The 17,824-nt window shown below is 51.5% G+C and overlaps 1 protein-coding gene across 3 annotated transcripts in view; it reads right to left on the reverse strand.

The window, feature by feature from the left end:
* Positions 1 to 17,824, reverse strand: part of ABCD4 (ATP binding cassette subfamily D member 4) — a 27,445-nt gene extending 9,621 nt beyond the window's left edge. Inside the window, exons 1-13 of one of the 3 annotated variants that reach the window (XM_054024898.1) lie at positions 17,625 to 17,824; positions 15,999 to 16,123; positions 15,712 to 15,839; positions 14,083 to 14,222; positions 10,810 to 10,926; positions 10,370 to 10,495; positions 9,274 to 9,324; positions 6,977 to 7,071; positions 5,511 to 5,632; positions 3,876 to 3,967; positions 2,992 to 3,081; positions 457 to 662; positions 21 to 112 (exon numbers count right to left, since the gene is read on the reverse strand). In XM_054024898.1, the coding sequence (XP_053880873.1) occupies positions 21 to 112; positions 457 to 662; positions 2,992 to 3,081; positions 3,876 to 3,967; positions 5,511 to 5,632; positions 6,977 to 7,071; positions 9,274 to 9,324; positions 10,370 to 10,495; positions 10,810 to 10,926; positions 14,083 to 14,222; positions 15,712 to 15,839; positions 15,999 to 16,123; positions 17,625 to 17,665 (1,425 nt within the window). In that variant the 5' untranslated portion in view covers positions 17,666 to 17,824. Of the gene's footprint in view, positions 1 to 20; positions 113 to 456; positions 663 to 2,991; positions 3,082 to 3,875; positions 3,968 to 5,510; positions 5,633 to 6,976; positions 7,072 to 9,273; positions 9,325 to 10,369; positions 10,496 to 10,809; positions 10,927 to 14,082; positions 14,223 to 15,711; positions 15,840 to 15,998; positions 16,127 to 17,624 lie in introns of those variants that run through there. The other 2 variants (XM_054024897.1, XM_054024899.1) reach the window with 2 other exon arrangements.

Here is a 17,824-nt window from a genome sequence, read left to right on the forward strand (position 1 = left end):
CCTGCACCAAACTGACTCACCTGCTCTCGCAGGGTTCCATCTGTGAAGAAAGGTCTCTGTGGCAGGAACACCACCCCATGGGGGCCAAAGCAGGTCAGCATGTGGATGTTCCCTGCATAGATCCAAGAGACAGAGTCACACCAATTCACAAGCTCACCTTCTAGCCCTTTCCCGGTGCACAGGCCTGCATTAGTGAGATGCAAGCACTAGGTAATGATCACGCTTCCACGGATCAGAGGTCAGGTGCTCAGCAGAGTGCACTGATGAGAAGTTTACACCACAGCATACGGGAGAGGGGACAGCTCGAATGCACCAGTGACAGCACTCACACTCAAGTGCCACAGGCCCCAACTTCCCACAAGTGACGCAAGTTCCACCCACCAGCCTCCCTGGGGCAGCACCAACTCCTGCCCTCCATTTAGTGGGATGAGGTTTTGGAGGAGTCACCATCCTTACCCCGTGTGCTCTCCCAGAGGCCACCAAGGACCCTCAGGAGTGATGTCTTCCCCGTGCCAGTGTTCCCCACGATCAGCAGATTGTTCCCTTGGGAAATCCGTAGGTCCAGGTCCTTGATGAGCAGCTTGTCCGAGGATGGAACCGAGAGAGAGACTCGCTCCAGGAGGAAGGCTGTATCCCCCAGCACAGTCTGCTCTCCAGGACCACTGGAGCCCAGAAACCAAGGCAGAGACAGAAGAAAAGAGCCAAGGGTAAGTGACTGAGCCTTGAGGTGGTGAGGAGCAGATGCCTTTCAAATGACTTATCCTCCCCTAATGTCATATTTAGGGCCTAGATATCATGGCGACTGGTGCCTACTGAAAAACTCAACAGATTCCACCCTTCGGAGTTAAAAAGCACCAGTTACTGGGGTACTAAGGTGTCATTTATACCAGCTACGCTGTGAAATAATGGGCTAATCAGTGACCGAGCACAAAACCACAGCACGGACCACACAAGCCACTGGCCTGCAGCAGGGGCTCTGGCAAAGGGTAACCACGAACTGTGATCTCCAGTTCCACCTTGTGGAAACATTGCCATAGCAGTTGCTAGCTCTGGAAGGCTGTACTGGGAATACACAGCCCCCATGGATGGTCTACACTGGAAAAAAAAAAAAAGACCATGCCAGCAGGTCTCAGAGCCTGGGTCAGCTGATTCAGGGCTCGCGCTACAGGGCTAGCAATAGCAGTGTAGACATTACTGCTTGGGCTGGAGCTCGGGCTCTGAAACCTGGCAAAGGGGATGGTTTCCAAGCCCAAGTGGGAAAGTCTACACTGCTACTGTTAGCCCCGTAGTGCAAGCTCAAGGACCCAGGCTCTGGGACTCGCTGCCACAGGGTTTTCTTTGCAGTGTAGACATACCTTATGAGGCCCTTTCATAGCGGGGCCGCACTTCAATCCAGAATTAAACAGATTCAAGCTGGAAAACAATGTGTAAGGAATCAGCAACTTAATGATGGACAGGACAAGAGATGGAGAGTGTGGACGATTCAGTCATAACTTTTTAAAACATACACACCCTCCTATGAATACGAGACCTAGATCCCACTGTCTCCCTTCTCCCCTCACTCATCTATCTAGAGCGTAAGCTCTCTGAGGTAGAGGCTGTTTTTGTAGATGTTTGTCCAGCCCCCAGCACAAAAGGGCCCAGATCCTGTGGGGGGGGCTGTGGCTGCTATTACACAAGTTATACTCAGTGGGGCTCCCAGACCCAATCTTCTCAGACCGCAAGTCAAAAACCATCAGACTGCAGGAACCAAACTGCTCATTCTGCTTCAAGCCTCACTGCCCACAACAATGGGAACTGCACTCTGGGCTCAGCTAGCAACAAATTCATCCATTTCCTCAGCAACCTGCTCAGGCCCAGGAACCCGGCAGGAAGGAATCCGGGAGCACGGGGGCAGCAGAAATGGCAGGAACAGAAGTCACTTTGCTGGCCAGAGGCATCTGACAGTTAGAGGCCAAGGCCAGGATTTTCAGACTTTGGGGCTTGCAGTCCTCATCCGCGAAAGGCAGGCCACTTTGATTCAGGCCTGCCTTCAGACGTCTAGGTTTGGAAAGGTTGACCCATGCCCCTGAACACGCCGTCAGGTCCCCACCCCTCCAAGTACTGGTACTAATCCCACCAATGGAAGGAACACATTCAAAAGTGTAGAAACACCCCCCAAATGCAGGGGCTGCCATGTCCGACAGGATGTGATGATCTGGGACAGTAGCAAGTAGGAAAATGCTGAAGGAGAGCCCCATACTGAGGAACCAGAGGGAGCCTGAAACTGGCCAAAGCCCTGGAGAACACATTATCAAGAATAATCCCACTGGCTGCTGGGGTCGGAGCAGACTAGATAGAGCTTCTCTCTCTCTAGAGACTTATTTACCATTTTCACTATGGTCGTGCCCTGAAATCCTAGTTGGGATCAGGACCCCACTGTACTGGGTGCTACATGCACATGCACGCACATGAAGACATGCTCCCTGCCCCAAACAGCTTATAAACTAATTTGAAACACGATGCGACAGGTGAGCGTGACAGTTGGAGGGGAGAGGAGGCAGCCAGTAACAGATCACATGACTACGAATACATTGGCAGTAGGGGGCTCGACTTGCTGGCCTCAAAGGGCTTTTTCACAAACACCTGGCTACCAGCACCTGCCTCTTATTGAGCTGGTTGATTTCTAAGGCTACAGATTCCTTGATTTTCCAGTGATATGAACATACTTCCCTGCCTCGGGGAGATTTTAGGGACATACCCAATGGTTGTTTAATCTGTGCCTATTCCTCAGGCACAACGGATGCAGACCTCTGCCCCTCCTTATAGCACCCCTGGGGGAATTCAAGGGAGAAGGACCCGAGGCTGCAGTGTTTGGAGGAAACCCTATTTTATCATCCCAGAGGCACATCCAAAATGCCTGATGAACGTGAGAGTTTTTCCCACAGCCTGGAAACCCAGCTGCAGACAGTAAGTTACCATCCCAAGCTCAGGCTGGCCGCAGATACTCACTTGTCAAAGTCCCAGTTGGTTTTGGCTTCTGATTCACAATCACGGTGTTTCCTGGAGAGAGACAGCAGTGTCTCCTGCAGCTCCCCAATTCTGTAAGACAGAGGGGATAGCAAGAGGGACAGACGTGACTCCGCAGCCCTCTCCCCACCTTCCAGCTCCTGTCCTCACTGGGCTTCTTAACAGATTGTATTTAATGCAACGTGCTCAGGGCTGTACAGGACACAGAGCAAGTCCTACCCTACAGAGCTGCCAGGCTGAACCACTGACAGGACGTCCACTCGTGGGGGAATGGAAGGAGGTTAAAAAGAGTTCTCTTTTGTTTTTTAATTACCCAGAGTTCCTAAGCAGGGGGCATCATGGGGAGCTTTAGGAGGGATGCTGGGAAGGAGATGCAGCCAGTTCAGTGCCTTCCATTGCAAACTACTCACTGGACTAGAAAGTACATGGACATTAGTGGGCTGCGACTAAGGCATATTTTAAAGGAAGAGCTATCCTTCCACTCAGCATCTCGCCTCCTCAGTGGCCTCTTCTGGCAAGGAGATTCCAGTCATAGGCAATCAGCACCCAGCCTCTGGAGAGAAGCGCTCCCTGCCAACCTCGGTTCCAAATGGGCCCATGGCAGTGATCTTTGAGTGCGAGTTCTCTGGGACCATGCCTAGCACCATCTGGGTTTGGGTCTGTGGATGCTATCTTCATACTAAGAATGACACCTCGTACAAGCTAACCCCACATTAGCAATCATCCCTTTCCAAGGAGCCCTACCTAGGGTACAAGCTTCCCCACTTCTGCCAGAGCCGCAGACTGGGACATTCCCAGAAGCCTTGCACTGGGGCACCAAGAAGGTTCCCTCTCCTGATGACAGGATAAGGGAGGGCAACTCTCACCTGTGTGTGTAGCCAGCCACGTCAGACAAGGTGGCGGAGAGATCGATGAGCTGGCTGAAGCAACTGATGAGGTAAATGGAGACAAAGGCATTCTGCCAGAAAATCACACGCCGAGAGAAGAGTTAGCACGGCGACGGGGCAGCAGCGCCCAGAGCTGAGGTGGCTGTGCCTGCCCTCACAGCCAGCAAGCAAGCAGCAATGGGATACCATATTCTCAGCTAGGGGCAGCCATCACAGTTAGACATGTGCAGTCGCTCAGACTCTAGGAGAGGGATGACCCAAAGGGGGACAAACGACAGAGAAAGCGGCACCGGACAAGAGACTTAACAGGGCTCACCTGCACCAGCCTGTAGACTGACCCAGGGGAGATCCCTCCCGGTGTCCCTTTCTCTCTCCCCACAGCCATTGAGCAAACTGCCTCCCATAAGGCCATCCCTGTAGGGAACATGATCAGCCCACTGCAAACCCAATACCTGGCCGGGGGGCCTGGTGGTAGGACTCGGGGAGGAGAGGGCACCAGGACTCATTCCCCACAGGAATCCCCACTGGCCTGAACACTCCCTAGAGCCCTAGACGCGTGCCTCACACTAATGCCTTAGGAATTCCAGCCAGTAGGGAGCTCCTCTCAGTACTCCAAGGGTTAAAGCCTCTAACCGCTTTAAGTGAAAGAGGAACAATCAGAAGAACCACCGGAATTCTGAATAAACAGGCTACAGCTGTTCGGTTAGTACGTCCATGAGTTCTGCTAAGCTGCACTGCGACTCCTGCCAGCACTGGGATCAGTGTCCTCTCCCTGGTGTCACGCTGACCATTTCCCCCCCACCCTGTACTGGAAGTGGTCTGCTACTCTCGGATGCATGTCTCTGCTACACAGCCTGGAATGCTAAGCTGGCTACTTTTAGATCTGCATTACCAGTCTCAGACTGTTTTTGTTCAGATGGGAACCAGTCAGATTTGGAGGCCCCTCCCTAGGGGCCTAGTGAGGCAACAAAAGCGGGAGAGAGATCAGCCTTCTAGACAGAGCAGTTCCATGCACACAGGGGCTTTTGGAGCCAAGAATCTGGTTTGTGGACAGTTTGGTTCCATGAGCAGCCAGCTGCTGCAGCCTCTCTTCAGTCAGCAGAAGCAGTGGGCTTGGCAGTGCTACATGGGCCCAGCCCTGCTCCGATGCCTCGTGCTGTCTCATCAGTATGTAACATTTCGTTTAAAAAAAGGAGGGTCTGATCCTGCAAATGCCTGTGTGTGAGATTAGCTCTCCATACGTGAGTGCACCAAGTCAATCACACACCTAAGAGTTTGCGGGCACAGGGCCTATGTTTCTAGCCCTTATGTTGGCAAAGAATATCCTGAATGTGACCCAGTGAAGTAAGCATCCCTACCGAGGGGCAGTCACCCCCCCAACCTCCAGCACCGCCTCTCGCAGCGCACTGCTCGCTCTGCTCTCAATACCAGCCACCCCTTCCGCTGGAGCCCAGCCCTGCACAGCACATCGCTCTCTTTGGATTTAGCACCAGACCTTCAGGATTGGGTCAGCCTGTGCTTTGTCACATTCCCTGGCCTAATGTCCTGCAGGGTGCAAGGGGAAGAACCGCAGCACATGGAAAACGTTCCTCTGGGAGATGGTGCTGAACTCACCTTGCTGACCAGAGCGCTCAGCTGTGCTGGATCCAGGTCACCATAGACACCACTAAAGATGGGAATGGCAATCACCACGTAACTCAGAATGCTGCCCAGATAGTCAAAGGTGTTGATCCCAACTGGATATAAACACATTGGCAGGAGTTAATGAGCAGGGAGCACCCTCTGTCCCAGGCAAACCCAAGTCCAATTTCTGAGGCCAAACAGAACTAGTCCTCCCCTCCCCCCATTCACATGCCTCACACTACACCTTGGGGGCCAAGACAAAAGACAGCAAAAGACCCACATCACAAGGATGAAACCTGTTGGCATGAAGCTCCCCCAGCCAGGGCACCAAAGTGGAGAAAAAGCCATCCAGATACCACCACCCACACAGCCAGAATACCTTAGACAGGGCAAAATCCACCCAGCCTACTTGTTTCCAAAAGCCAGAGCCCCCGCTGTCTCTTAGAAACATGGGGAAGCAAAGTGGCCAGCCAAGCCAGGACGCAGGAAGGAATATCCGGGGGATCTGGCTGGGGCAGGAAGCTTACATCAATGACCTTCCTAAGGAACACAGGAAAGGCAGAAACGCTCAAGTGTTCAGAATTCCCACATACACCACTCCACTGTTTGCAAAGCTTGAGATTCTACCCTGAAGGCAAGTCACTCCCTTGCCCTTGATCCTAAGTACTAAGGGACTGGCTCAGGCAGGGCTAGGATGAGGAACACAGTCAAGATTTCCAGGCAGCACCACGGCAAGAGGGACATGCTTTACACAGACATGGCCTCAGAACAGCTCCCATTCATTTCCACCAACCCTTCTCCCTTCCAAGAGCACAGTTTCCCTGACACTCTTAGGGCTGGTCCACACTAACCCCCAACTTCGAACTAAGATACGCAGCTGAACGTAACTGAAGTCGAAGTATCTTAGTTCAAACTTACCACGGGTCCACACGTGGCAGGCAGGCTCCCCCGTCAACTCCGCGTACTCCTCTCGCCGAGCAGGAGTACCGGCGTAGACGGCGAGCACTTCCGGGCTCGATTTATCGCGTCTAGACAAGACGCGATAAATCGATCCCAGAAGATCGATTGCTTACCGCCGGACCTGGAGGTAAGTATAGACGTACCCTTAGTGTGGATGACTGAAATCCCAAGTGCTGCTGCCACCTGTTCCCCTCAGAGTCTGGATTCCGGCAGAACCCGTTTCCTGATTTGGTCCTCTGGCTTTGCCAGTATCTCCCCCAAGGCATTAGTGTGACACCCAATGTCATTCTCTCCTGGGTTCTCCTCTAGGAAGGCAATGCCCCCACAACAAACACCTGAGGTGCCAGTACACCAATATGTATGGCCTCCTGCAGCCAGGAGCAGTGGAGGAGTAGCCAGCACTCCTATATGTCCCTGGGGACTCACTCCCCAGCCCTGATGATTATCCTGATGAAGCTGCCACATGCCCCTGCAAATTAAGGAAATTCTTCACTTACTGTAGAGCCACAGTTCTTTGCCCATCAGCTCCCTCTGTGTCTGCAGGAGGCTCTGCAACCGGCGGTCAGTTCTCATGTGCTCTACCTGCCCAGCTCTGCAAAACAAGACAGTAGCATGCCATGGATCTAGCAAAGCCATCACATACTGGGTGCACTGCAGCGTGATGAAAGCATTGCAGGACTATTGTAGTTATCTGGAGCATGCCCATCACCATAGTATCTGGGCAATGTTATTGTGGAGGCAAAGCACTAAATACCCAGATGCCTGGTGAATGTGCCTTTGAGGAGCTCCTCAGCTGAGGCAGGTGGCCCTGAGAAAGAATCTGCCAGAGCACCTTGATATTTCTATTAGACATGGAGAGCAAAAAAGATGCAAGTGATGACACCAACACCGGACTAGGGCCCCCGTGGGGCTACTTCATGCACCTGAACAAAGAGCCTTCTGGAATGGATGGACAAAACACCGCAGTGTTCCTGGAGCCAGAAAGGGAAGCAGTGAGACAAGCTGCGGAGGTGACATCTAGCCACCAAGATGCCCAGGCCTTACCTTGGCCCCTGCTCTATAACCGTTGCTGGAGCAGCAATGGACTGATTACTGGTCTCTTGTGGGTCACTTTGGCTCAGGTCTTCAACATCCTGAGAAGCCAAACCGTGAAGTACTTGACATAGCTAATCCAGGTGAATCTCTGTCTATTGCATTCATGTCCCTGGAACTGTCTGACTAAGACTGGATTTCAAGCCTGGAAGGGGGCTCCTCTCCCACCCCAGCTTTAGTAGGTGCTCATATAGTCGCAGTCATTGCTGACTCTTAGATCCACACCCCTCAGACTGCACACTGGGAGCCTAGATCCTTGCACCAGAGAGCTCCATTTACACACCAAATCACCTGGGCTGAGGCCTGCAACAGCTACTTCCATTCATTCACAATGTTTACAGCGCCCTCAGGTGGTGAAAAGCAGAAAAAGATAAAATGTTTAGTATTCAAACGCAGGCTGTGTCCACGCTGAATTTCTACCAACTCTAGCCCCAGCAGAGCGGTGCATGGGGCTAACCCCGGTGGAGCTGCCAGTGTAGGTCCAGTGCAGGTGCTTTTACCACCATATTGTCCAACTTAACTCACAGCACATCTAGATGATACAGCAGTGAAGATACTTGTCCCCAGCTCCCATTATTGTTATCACCACATGGGCACAGCACTGGGCTAGATCGATGGAGGGAGAAGCGCTACAGGTGATCAACCAGATCAGGCCAGTGAGCCATATACACAATGGAGACAGAGAGGGCTGGAGAATGGGGCAGCCCCTGTTGTCCCCCAGTGACAAGATCCCATAATGCTAAGGCTAGAAGGTCAGGGGAACATTGACCTTCATAGCCCACAGCCAGGCACTCCACTCCAGACCTTATCAAACTGGGGGCCCACAGACATCAGGGTTCTAGCAAGTTGGATGCAACATCTTTAGTAATGATCTGGTTCAGGTGGGTAAAGAGCTTGTTGGTACAATGCTGGGAGGCACTGCAGACACCATACAGCACTGGGCAGGTCCCACCTAGGAGGGCACGCTCAGTTCTGGGCACCTCAGGAGCAGCAGACATTGACAGAGTGGATGCAGTTCAGAGAAGAGCAACAAGGTGGCCAGAGGGACTGAGTTAGGAGGAGAGAGAGAAAGAACTGAAATCTGTCTAGCTGGGCTGACAACAAAGGGGAAACAGGAGAGAGTAGCAGGATCAAATTAGGAAAAGGGAACCTTAGAACAGATCTCAGGAGAGGATCTTAACAGGATAGGATGAGGCCCTTGAACAGTCTCCCAGAGCAGTAGAAGAGGCCCCAGACTGATGCACCAGAAAATGGTCTGTAGGCCATAGAATAATCCTAAACTGGACCCTGAAGAAGGGGGAGAGGGGAAAGGGTTGTTCCTCTCCAACTCCTAGGATTTTAATGCACCTGAGTTATTTATTGACCACTGACAGCAGGTGCTGTGCAGAACACAAAGGAAGGCACTGTGGCACAATTACAGGTCTAGGAAACTCTCCTACACGCACTTTTTCTTAAAGGAACTGTAGGACCCAGCACAGGCCCTGCACTTTGATCATAGCAGAGCAGCAAGTTAGACACCTGGTACCAGACACAGGGGGCAGGGACAAGGGCCCTTAAACAAACAGGACAGGACAAGGCAGTGCAAGCAATAGGATAGGTCCCTTCCCTTACTGTTCTGGAATGTGTGAACTGAGCAGTTACTCTAGGAGCTGGAAGGATCCATGAGACGAGATGAGAAGAAACAGGTTAGTCCATCATTTACCTGTAGAAAGCAGCTGGCTCTGCATTTACACGAATCTGCATGTGCTTGAACCTGCACAACGCAAACCAAAAGGTGAGACGCGACCACCCCACAGATTACACAATGAACATCCCCGCAACAGAAAAATCCATCCCTGCTCCTGCCATCATGCTGAGTGACCTGACAGATTCTTAGCCCAGGAATGGGCCTGAACATAGGACCAGAGGCCTTGAGCAAGGTTCAGAAGGGCACTACACTGCCCTATACATAGGTACAATCAGAGCAGGTCAGTTTAGGGTCTAGTTTGGTCTCCTCCCTTCTGCACCAATCACACGGGACCACTGGCATTCCACTTGCTGGGACAGCCCAGTATCCCATAGCTTGTTTACTAGCCCAGTAGCTCTGATACACTGGATCAGATCAATGAGCCCATCTAATCCGGCATCCCCATGTTGCACCGTATCACACCAATGGGCACATCTGCTCTGCTGTCCACACCTCTGACAGTGACGGATGCTGGATGCTTCAGAGGAAGCTGTCAAACTCTTATAATGCACCTGGTCATTGACCAATACCTTTCCAGTTTATGCCCTGTTGCATAAGGAGAGATTTAGAAGACCTAAGGGTGTGTGGGGATTTCAGGCATATCATGAAGGTAAGTGCATGTGTGTGGTGGGAGGAAGAGGAATGCCTCAAGTCTCAGCCACCATCCTTGGTGAATGTGGATCAAGATCCAACTTAACAGAAGCTCCATGCTCCCTCTACTCCACAGCACCTCACTGCAATTAACAGCAGCAGCAAGGGATCAGTGGAAAACACTGATGGCTGGACCAACGGAGACCAAGGGGCGCTGTCTCACCAGGTCACACTCTAGTGGCAGGGATGGGTGGGACTTAGCGCGTTGATCCCAGATGGGGGTCTCCGAGGCTGGGTTCAGTGGGCTGGTTGTGGGCTCAGAGGAGCTGAGCAGGCTGACTTGCTTAGTCAGAGGAGTGGGGAGATTAGCCACATATGGGTCAAACACTGAGTGGACTGGACTAGGGACTGAGCAGGCTGGCATTAAGCAGAGCAATTCCAGAAAGGAAGGGTCAGTGACAGCAAGACTCCAGCCACTCACCTGAAATCCCCCTCCAGCTTCTCCTGATGCACCAGTTTCGACACAATGGGACTCATCAGCACCTTGTTAACAACTGTCCCAATGACAAAATACCCAAAGATACTTACTGGGCCCAGCCAGCCGGTGCTAAAGGGGAAGATGGAGAGAGGTTAGCTAGCAAACCCAGGAAAGGCCACACACTAGACTGGGAGGGTAGTCTCAGCAATACCCACCCCACTATTACACATGAACTCCAGTATACTAGGTCTAGGACCTCTACCCGCCCCCCGCATAGTCAGAGTCATCCCCACCAAATCAGTGCCAGGAATCCCACACCATGTGCTAGTGCCAGGATTCAAATTCCCAGCCACTGAGTTCTGAGAACCGTAGCACTCCCGGGAATGGTATGAAAGCAGCTCTAAGAGGTGCAGTACTCCAATGGGAAGGTGCAGAGATCCTACCTTTGAAAGCACTGATAGGTGTAGTAGCCCAGTGTAAAAGGAGAGATGATGAGTTTACTGGCCATGGAACTTAGCTGTCTGCAGAACCTCTCCACATCCTGACTGATTCGCTGGTCTCTGCTCGACATAAAACAACACTGTTAAAGCCAAGCATGAAAGCAAGAACAAATCAGAACAAGAGATAATAAAGCCCTGTCAGGACTCACCTAGTTCCTTCCCCCACCGCTTCCACCCCACACCCTGGGGAGGGCTGTTCCATTGTCTATTCTCAGGGTTTTGTCCAATCCAGTTTTTGAGGAAGCAAGTAATGGGGCTTCCACCACTTCCCTTGCAAAACCGTTCCACAACCTGACAGGACTTATTAAGATGCCATTAACAACTTCCAAGCACAATGTTCCTTCTCCCTTCTTGGTGCTCACAACCCTGCCCCTACTTAGGGATCTCTTGGAGCCCCATTGGCACTACAAAACCACCAAGTCACTTCCAGACCTCTTAGCCTGATTACACGTACACAGTTAACAACACAATTAGGGGCCATATCCACGCTGCCAAAGGCTGACGCTGCTGTAATCAGCAGCTTGACCAGATTATGTTTAGCGTGTAGGCTGGCCCCTTATGCAAGCTACACATATTTTTCAAAACTTTCTCCATAAATCAATCCCTCACTTTCACTGCTCTCCTTTGAACTCCTTTCAATTTGTCAATATCTGCCTGGGAAGGAGGTGCCCTGAACCAACACAGTACAGGAGGCACAGCTTCCCCAGAGCCGGGGGAGGGAGACTCTCCCCTCCTTAACTCTTGACATGTTCCCTCTGCAACCCCAAAACAGCACCAGCTTTGTGGTTTTATGCTGCCCCATCATAACATTGATCTTACTGCTACTGCTGCTGTCCTCCCTACTCACAAGTGTTTGTGACCATCTCTTATCCAGTTACATTTTAACTAGACTGGAAACCAGGGCCAAGAATGTTGTTTTTCCTTTGTCTGTTAAGCAACATTTATGGCTCCATATAAGTAATATTAATTCAGATACCCTGCTAGAATCCTGAGCTGTTTGGATGTGTTACTCTGACGATGCCCATCTACTTATTCCCCCCAGCGCAGAGGGGAGCGAGAGAGAAAGAAAGAAAGGTAGTCCCCAGTTGGATTACATTGTGTGAGCTAACCTCACCATTACTGCTTAGCCTCTAATCTCCTGGTGCAGGGGAAGATCCCTGAGGAAAACCCATCAGACATTTATTTCCTGGAGTATTTTCAATTATGAGCCATAGCAGAACACATTTGTTTGGGGGCGGGGAATGAAATGTATTCCATAGCGATACAATAAATTCATTCCACCGCAGAATTTAGGACTTGCTGCCATACGATTTGGTCCCATGTTGCTGAGGAACCAAGGGGGCCCTGATTATATAGTGCACATCCCAAAGTTAAAAGCAAACATTTGACTAAGATAAGTCTGGTGAGGGGCTTCTCTGTTCCTTCCCTGAAGGAACTGCTGGGTTTGCGTGAGTTTTTGGTTTTGATCCATGCTCTGCACTGGCTGCCTATCACACTAATGAGGCATCCAGGTATCTTGACCTTAGGCACTACTTTCTAAACCTGTTTCTGCACATTTGATCTCTAGTGCAAAGTTTTGTCAGCAACAAACATTTCTTGAGGTTGGCGGCAGCTCCAGTCATGGCTGGAGAATCATAGTTCAGTGCCATCCTGTATCTCCATCCCACACAGATGTGGTGCTAAATCACTTTTATTACAGAATGATCATGATCCTCTTAGTTGAGAGGACTAAATTACCTGAAGTCATCTCCATTAACAAGAGTTATGGTCCCCATTAAGCAATCATTTCCTGTAACTATCTCTGGGCTCAGCTCAATTCCCTGGGAGGTGTCACCAGTAAGAGAAGTGAATTGTACCACTAGTTATCCAAGTCTGAAATACCCATTCCGCAGCCTGTAGGCAGGGCTGTGCATAACGTCATTAGGCAGCCATGTAACTAGCTACAGAATTGGTTTGTTTTTTTATTTTGCCACAAATATTTAGTTCAGAATCTGAAGAAAAAAAAAATGCATACAGCCCCTCTTCTCTCTGTGATATGAGTGCAACTAACACAGTGACTATACAAATCTATAGGCAGCCTGAAACAATAGCTCTGGGAGGGGTGACAGCTAAATGGAGTGACCTCTCAAAAGCCTAAGGATGTCAATTCAAATGGCAACATTAACTATTTAACTGCTCATCATTTTATCAGGATCATCCAGCTAATATACCCCTCCTCTCCCTGCTTGTTGATGCAATGGCAAATATTGCTGTGGGGTGTAATGGAAAAGCCAGTTGTCAAAGTTTGCTGGGATGAACTATGAGGAATTCAACTCTCCACCCACTACTCCTAAGTTCAAAGTCACCTCTGACCCTGCCCAAAAGGGGTTGGGAAAGAGAAGGTATACCCCTCCTTCTCAAGTTCTAAAGGCCTTTACTGCAAGAAACAAAGCCAACTCCCAAGCCTTTCCTGGGTGTCAAAAGCCCTGGCTGACCCCTGCCTGGCTGTCAAAACCTTTTAGAAAAACACATGCATCCAATTAAAAATTCTGGGTAGTTTAAAATCAAAACAAACAAAGATGCCTGTCCCAACTAGACTGGGGAGAGAGAGGAAGAGGGCGGAGGGGAACCAGCTGTATGGTTCCAAGGTCCCTGCCACAGGATAACACGTTGCGCAGCACATGGGGTCTCGTTTATAACCAACACCACTGTGCAAATAACTAGTCTCATTATTTTAAGCCTCAAGTGGACAGATTTTCCTTGCTCCATATTTGAGCCCTGTCAGAGAGGAAGGATTTACCCTGGGCATAGCACCAGCCCAAAGGATGATCTCACATCCCTACCATGGAGAGGAGGGTCTTTGAGAGGGAAGCAAGGCCCTGAGGGAGGGAGTTGGCTGTGGGGGCAGCAGGGGGCTGCATGAGGCAGGTAAGACCTGGCAGCACAGAAGAAGATCCACCAACAGAAATAACAGCACTTTCTGCCAACCTGCAGGCAGTGAGATCTTCTGGCAATGAAGAGAGTTCTCTATCAGGAACTGCCTTCCACCAGGCACAGAGATAGGGGCCCAGGCCACCCAGCCCTAGAGAAAAACCCACAGAACAGAATCACACACACAGAGAGCTCAAAACGGCCCCCTACCAAGGGCAGCCAGATATACAGACATGGCAGCCAAAGAGCGAGAAGCAGTTCAGGAGACACCAAGCAAGAGGCTGAAAGAAGTTGCGAACAGCCTACGGATTATCGATGTCCTCGCGCAGCACGTTCAGGGTGTAATACACCTGGCCCTGGAAATAGTAGCCATGAAGGTATTCGGTGAGAGTCTTCCTCCAGCTTACATACATCAGGTTACAGATAAACTGGTCCAAGCTTTTCAGCTGGGATGAGGCAAAGAGAGACAGAAAGAGGGGCAGGGAGAGCAATCATTTAACGATACAAATCCAAAACGAATCAGCAATAAAAAACGAAATGGCCCACTCCACATTCTGCTGTCTGCACAGGGCAGAAGGGAGTCCCAGTCCCTCCCTTTGGGCACTAAGCTCCAAGAGCAACGCTGCAAGCTGTACTCTGGGGGAATTCTGTGCCAAAATATTAAAAATTCTGCACACAATTTTCAAATTCTGCAAAATTCTGCATATTTTATTTGTCAAAACAACACAACAGAATCACACCAGTTTTAATTATTTTGGGTTATTTATTACAAAATACCTCTCAGCAAGTATGTCTGTAACAATACAGACAACAAAAAAGGTGTCAGAAAACATTTTCTGACAAATAGATTCCTTACTAGGCATATTAATACAGAACTTAAGTAATAATTCATTTAAACTACAATACAGAACTGTATTTCCCGCACTCCTCAGAAGCAGTGCAAAGACTTGGGGCAGTCAGGGGTAACGGAGGAGCTGAGGGAGAGGAAAGTAAATTGTTGGGAAGGAGCCTGGGTGTGAACTTGGAGGGCTGTTGGGTATGGGTGGGAAAAGTGTGGAACAGGTGTTTTTTGTGGGGTGGGGAGGGATTGTTAGCAAGCTTCCCCCATGCAGACCCTCGCCTCTCCCATTCAGTCAGGCACATCTGCCCATCCCCATGTATTCCTGCACCCCCATGTGTCCCTCCACCCCCACTCAGACATCCAGTCCCATGTGGCCCGCACTCTTCCCCCTGTCCCTATATGGCTCTATACCCCCCTTCCCCATGTGTCCCTGCACCCTCTCGTCTCCATGTGTCTCTGTGCCCCCACTCAGCCCCTGTGTAGCTCTGCATCCCCCCTCATCACCATGTGGCCCTACACCTCCCTCCCCCCTCTGGCCCTGTGCCTCCACTCCCATTCAGCCCCTGCCCCAGTCTGTCCTCCCAGACTAGCCCTTATGAGACCCTGTCTGACTCCCCCAGCACCCCACGCTGTCTGTCTCCTCATAGCCCCTGTCTTCTGACCCAGCCTGACAGGCGCTGTGAAGAAGGCAGGCTCTTTTTGTTCCCTAGCTGGACGGGAGCTGCTGCTGTGTTCTATTGCCACAATGCCATCTGGTGAGCAAAAGGCAGAACTGCAGCAACATTTCAGCAGAAGCTTTTTCTGCATAAAAAGTTTAAAATATGCATGGCTCATTAATTATGCACACGTGCAGTAGTGCAGAATTCCCCCAGGAGTAAAGCTGACAAGGGATCCCTGGTCTGACCAACAGATCCCAGGCTTGAGAGCACATGCTGCAACCTAGGGAGGACTCTCCTTTTTTATAGGGTCCCTCTCTGTTCCTCCCCATCCTAAGAGGACAGACAGGGTGGGGGCAGGAGAGGAGGTGGTAACTGTCTTACCATAGGATCCCTCTTTGCTCTCCCTAGCCCTCTACGAGCACATGCCACTCTTACCGTGGAATTGAGTATGATGAGTATCACAGCAATCGTAGTCAGGGTTTTGAACCCAGAGAAGTCCTTGCTCCCCAGGACCCCGTAGTACTGGCTGGGGATCAATCCCACCTGGTAAATGACCAACTGCTCTGGGAGGCAACAAGAAACACAGAGGGAAAATTAAGGGCTGAGGAGGTACAGTGGAGGAGGAGGGGCAAGAAGCATACCCCAATGAAAGGCCTGGAATTGCACACCTCCCCTCTGTCCCCCAGTCCAGCCCAACCCAGGCCAGCCATTCACTAGCTCACCCAACAGGGCAATGCTCAGCAGGGTCAGGAACATGAGCACATTCTGGGAGGACCATCTGGGAAACAAGATGGCCTGGATCTTCCCGAAGCGTCGCAGAAACTGTAGGTCCAGCTGGGGCTGGGGACTGCTGAGAGAGAGAAAGAGCAGGAGAGTGAGGTTAGCCAGCAGGCACTGGCCTCCTGAAGGTGCGCTATGTAATCTGCCTTTTACAGAGAAGTAGCCATCTCTGCTCCACCCCATCCCAGAGCCTGGTTCCCTGGAACCAGACTATCAACCCTTCCTCTACTTCAATGGTGGAGCCTCATATCCCCAGTGACAGTTGCAGGAGAGGCCAGGGACTAGCTTCGGGGCACCAGGAGTGTAGTGATCCTCAAAATAAAGGACTTTACATGCCAAGAGAACAAACTGCAGAGCTGCCGCATAGAACATACACCTGCTTGGTCCGAGGCCAGCCAGGGGTCAAGTGTGTTCATAAGAATTCATTAGTCAGGGATTCCACAGCAGAGCTTTTGTGCTGGAGGGTCCCAAAGGAAGGAAGCCAAGATGGCTCCTCATGTTGGAGAATATGAATCCTTTCCCGTCCCTTCTACAGGCAGGGATAGGCTTGGCCCCACATCATGCTTCATGCGGCAGGCAGGATCCAGGCCCCATGATTGGATGGTGGGATTGATCACCACCACTGAGTGTGAATCAGAAAAGCTACTGCTCCAGCGTTCTAGATCTACCTCCAGCGCATGCCCAAGAAGTGTGGCTATTTTACATTCTGGCAAGATGCATCTAACTTGTCCTGCCAATGAAATACCTGAACTGGGAAAAAGAGATGATTCCATCTACGGGAGGGGTAAAGCCCACAATCCCTTGGAAAACTGGCCCACCTGACTCTTGAGTTGGATCCTACAGTCTAACCAAAGTGCTGAGGCTAAAGCCATCTTCCTGTTCTGTTGCTCCAACAATTCCCCCCCTCTCTGGGTCACACTCCCTTTGCTAGTTTTACATCTCCTACATCACATTCCCACCCTGGGTATCTGCCTCCAGGCTCTCTCAGCTCTTCCCCCAGCAACCACCTTTTGCTACCCAATGGACCCCCCTCACCACCCATGCTCTGCCAGCTCCCCTTCCCTAGCTATCTAGGTACTTGTATGGCCCTCATCGCTGTAATATAAGAACACGCTCAGGCTCCTTTCCAGTCCACCACAGGCAGCTGAATCAGCCCCACACCGCCCTGGACTGGCCCCTGGGATCCTGGACACCACACAACTTCCCTCTCCTCTTCCTCCCTCCCTGCTTCCAGCTATGCCCCCCATGTGCCGCAGTTAATGTGTCCCCTACCCCAAGCCCCAGCCAACCACTGAGGGGGGGGGGCGCGCAATGGCTGGCAGAGGGTATGGGGGGCATCCAGCCAACGTGCCCCCACCGCATACCCACCAAAGCACCCCATACCCCCTCCAGCCAATGTGCCTCCCATCACCCAACGTGCCCCCTGCATGGCCCGCCAGAAAACGCGCCCCCCTCACCCCCTCCAGCCAACGTGCCCCCATATCCCCCGCACACTCCACCAACCAACGCGCCCCCCATATCCCTCCCCAATACACCCCGATCCCCCGGCTGCCCTCGCTCCCACTCACCGGCCGCCAGCGCGCCGCACCGCCACGCTCCCGACAGCCATGAGTCCGGGGCAACCCGAGCCGGGCCGCGCCGCCCGGGCCAGAGTCCGAGCGAGACCGTCACCTCGCCAGCGTCCTGCCCCGCCCCGGGCACTACATGATGAATATTCATTAATTCTTCTGAATATTCATGATATGCCCCTCTCAGCCCGCCCACCAAT

Source organism: Malaclemys terrapin, chromosome 4, assembly GCF_027887155.1.
Source record: "Malaclemys terrapin pileata isolate rMalTer1 chromosome 4, rMalTer1.hap1, whole genome shotgun sequence".
NCBI classification, from domain to species: Eukaryota; Metazoa; Chordata; order Testudines; family Emydidae; genus Malaclemys; species Malaclemys terrapin.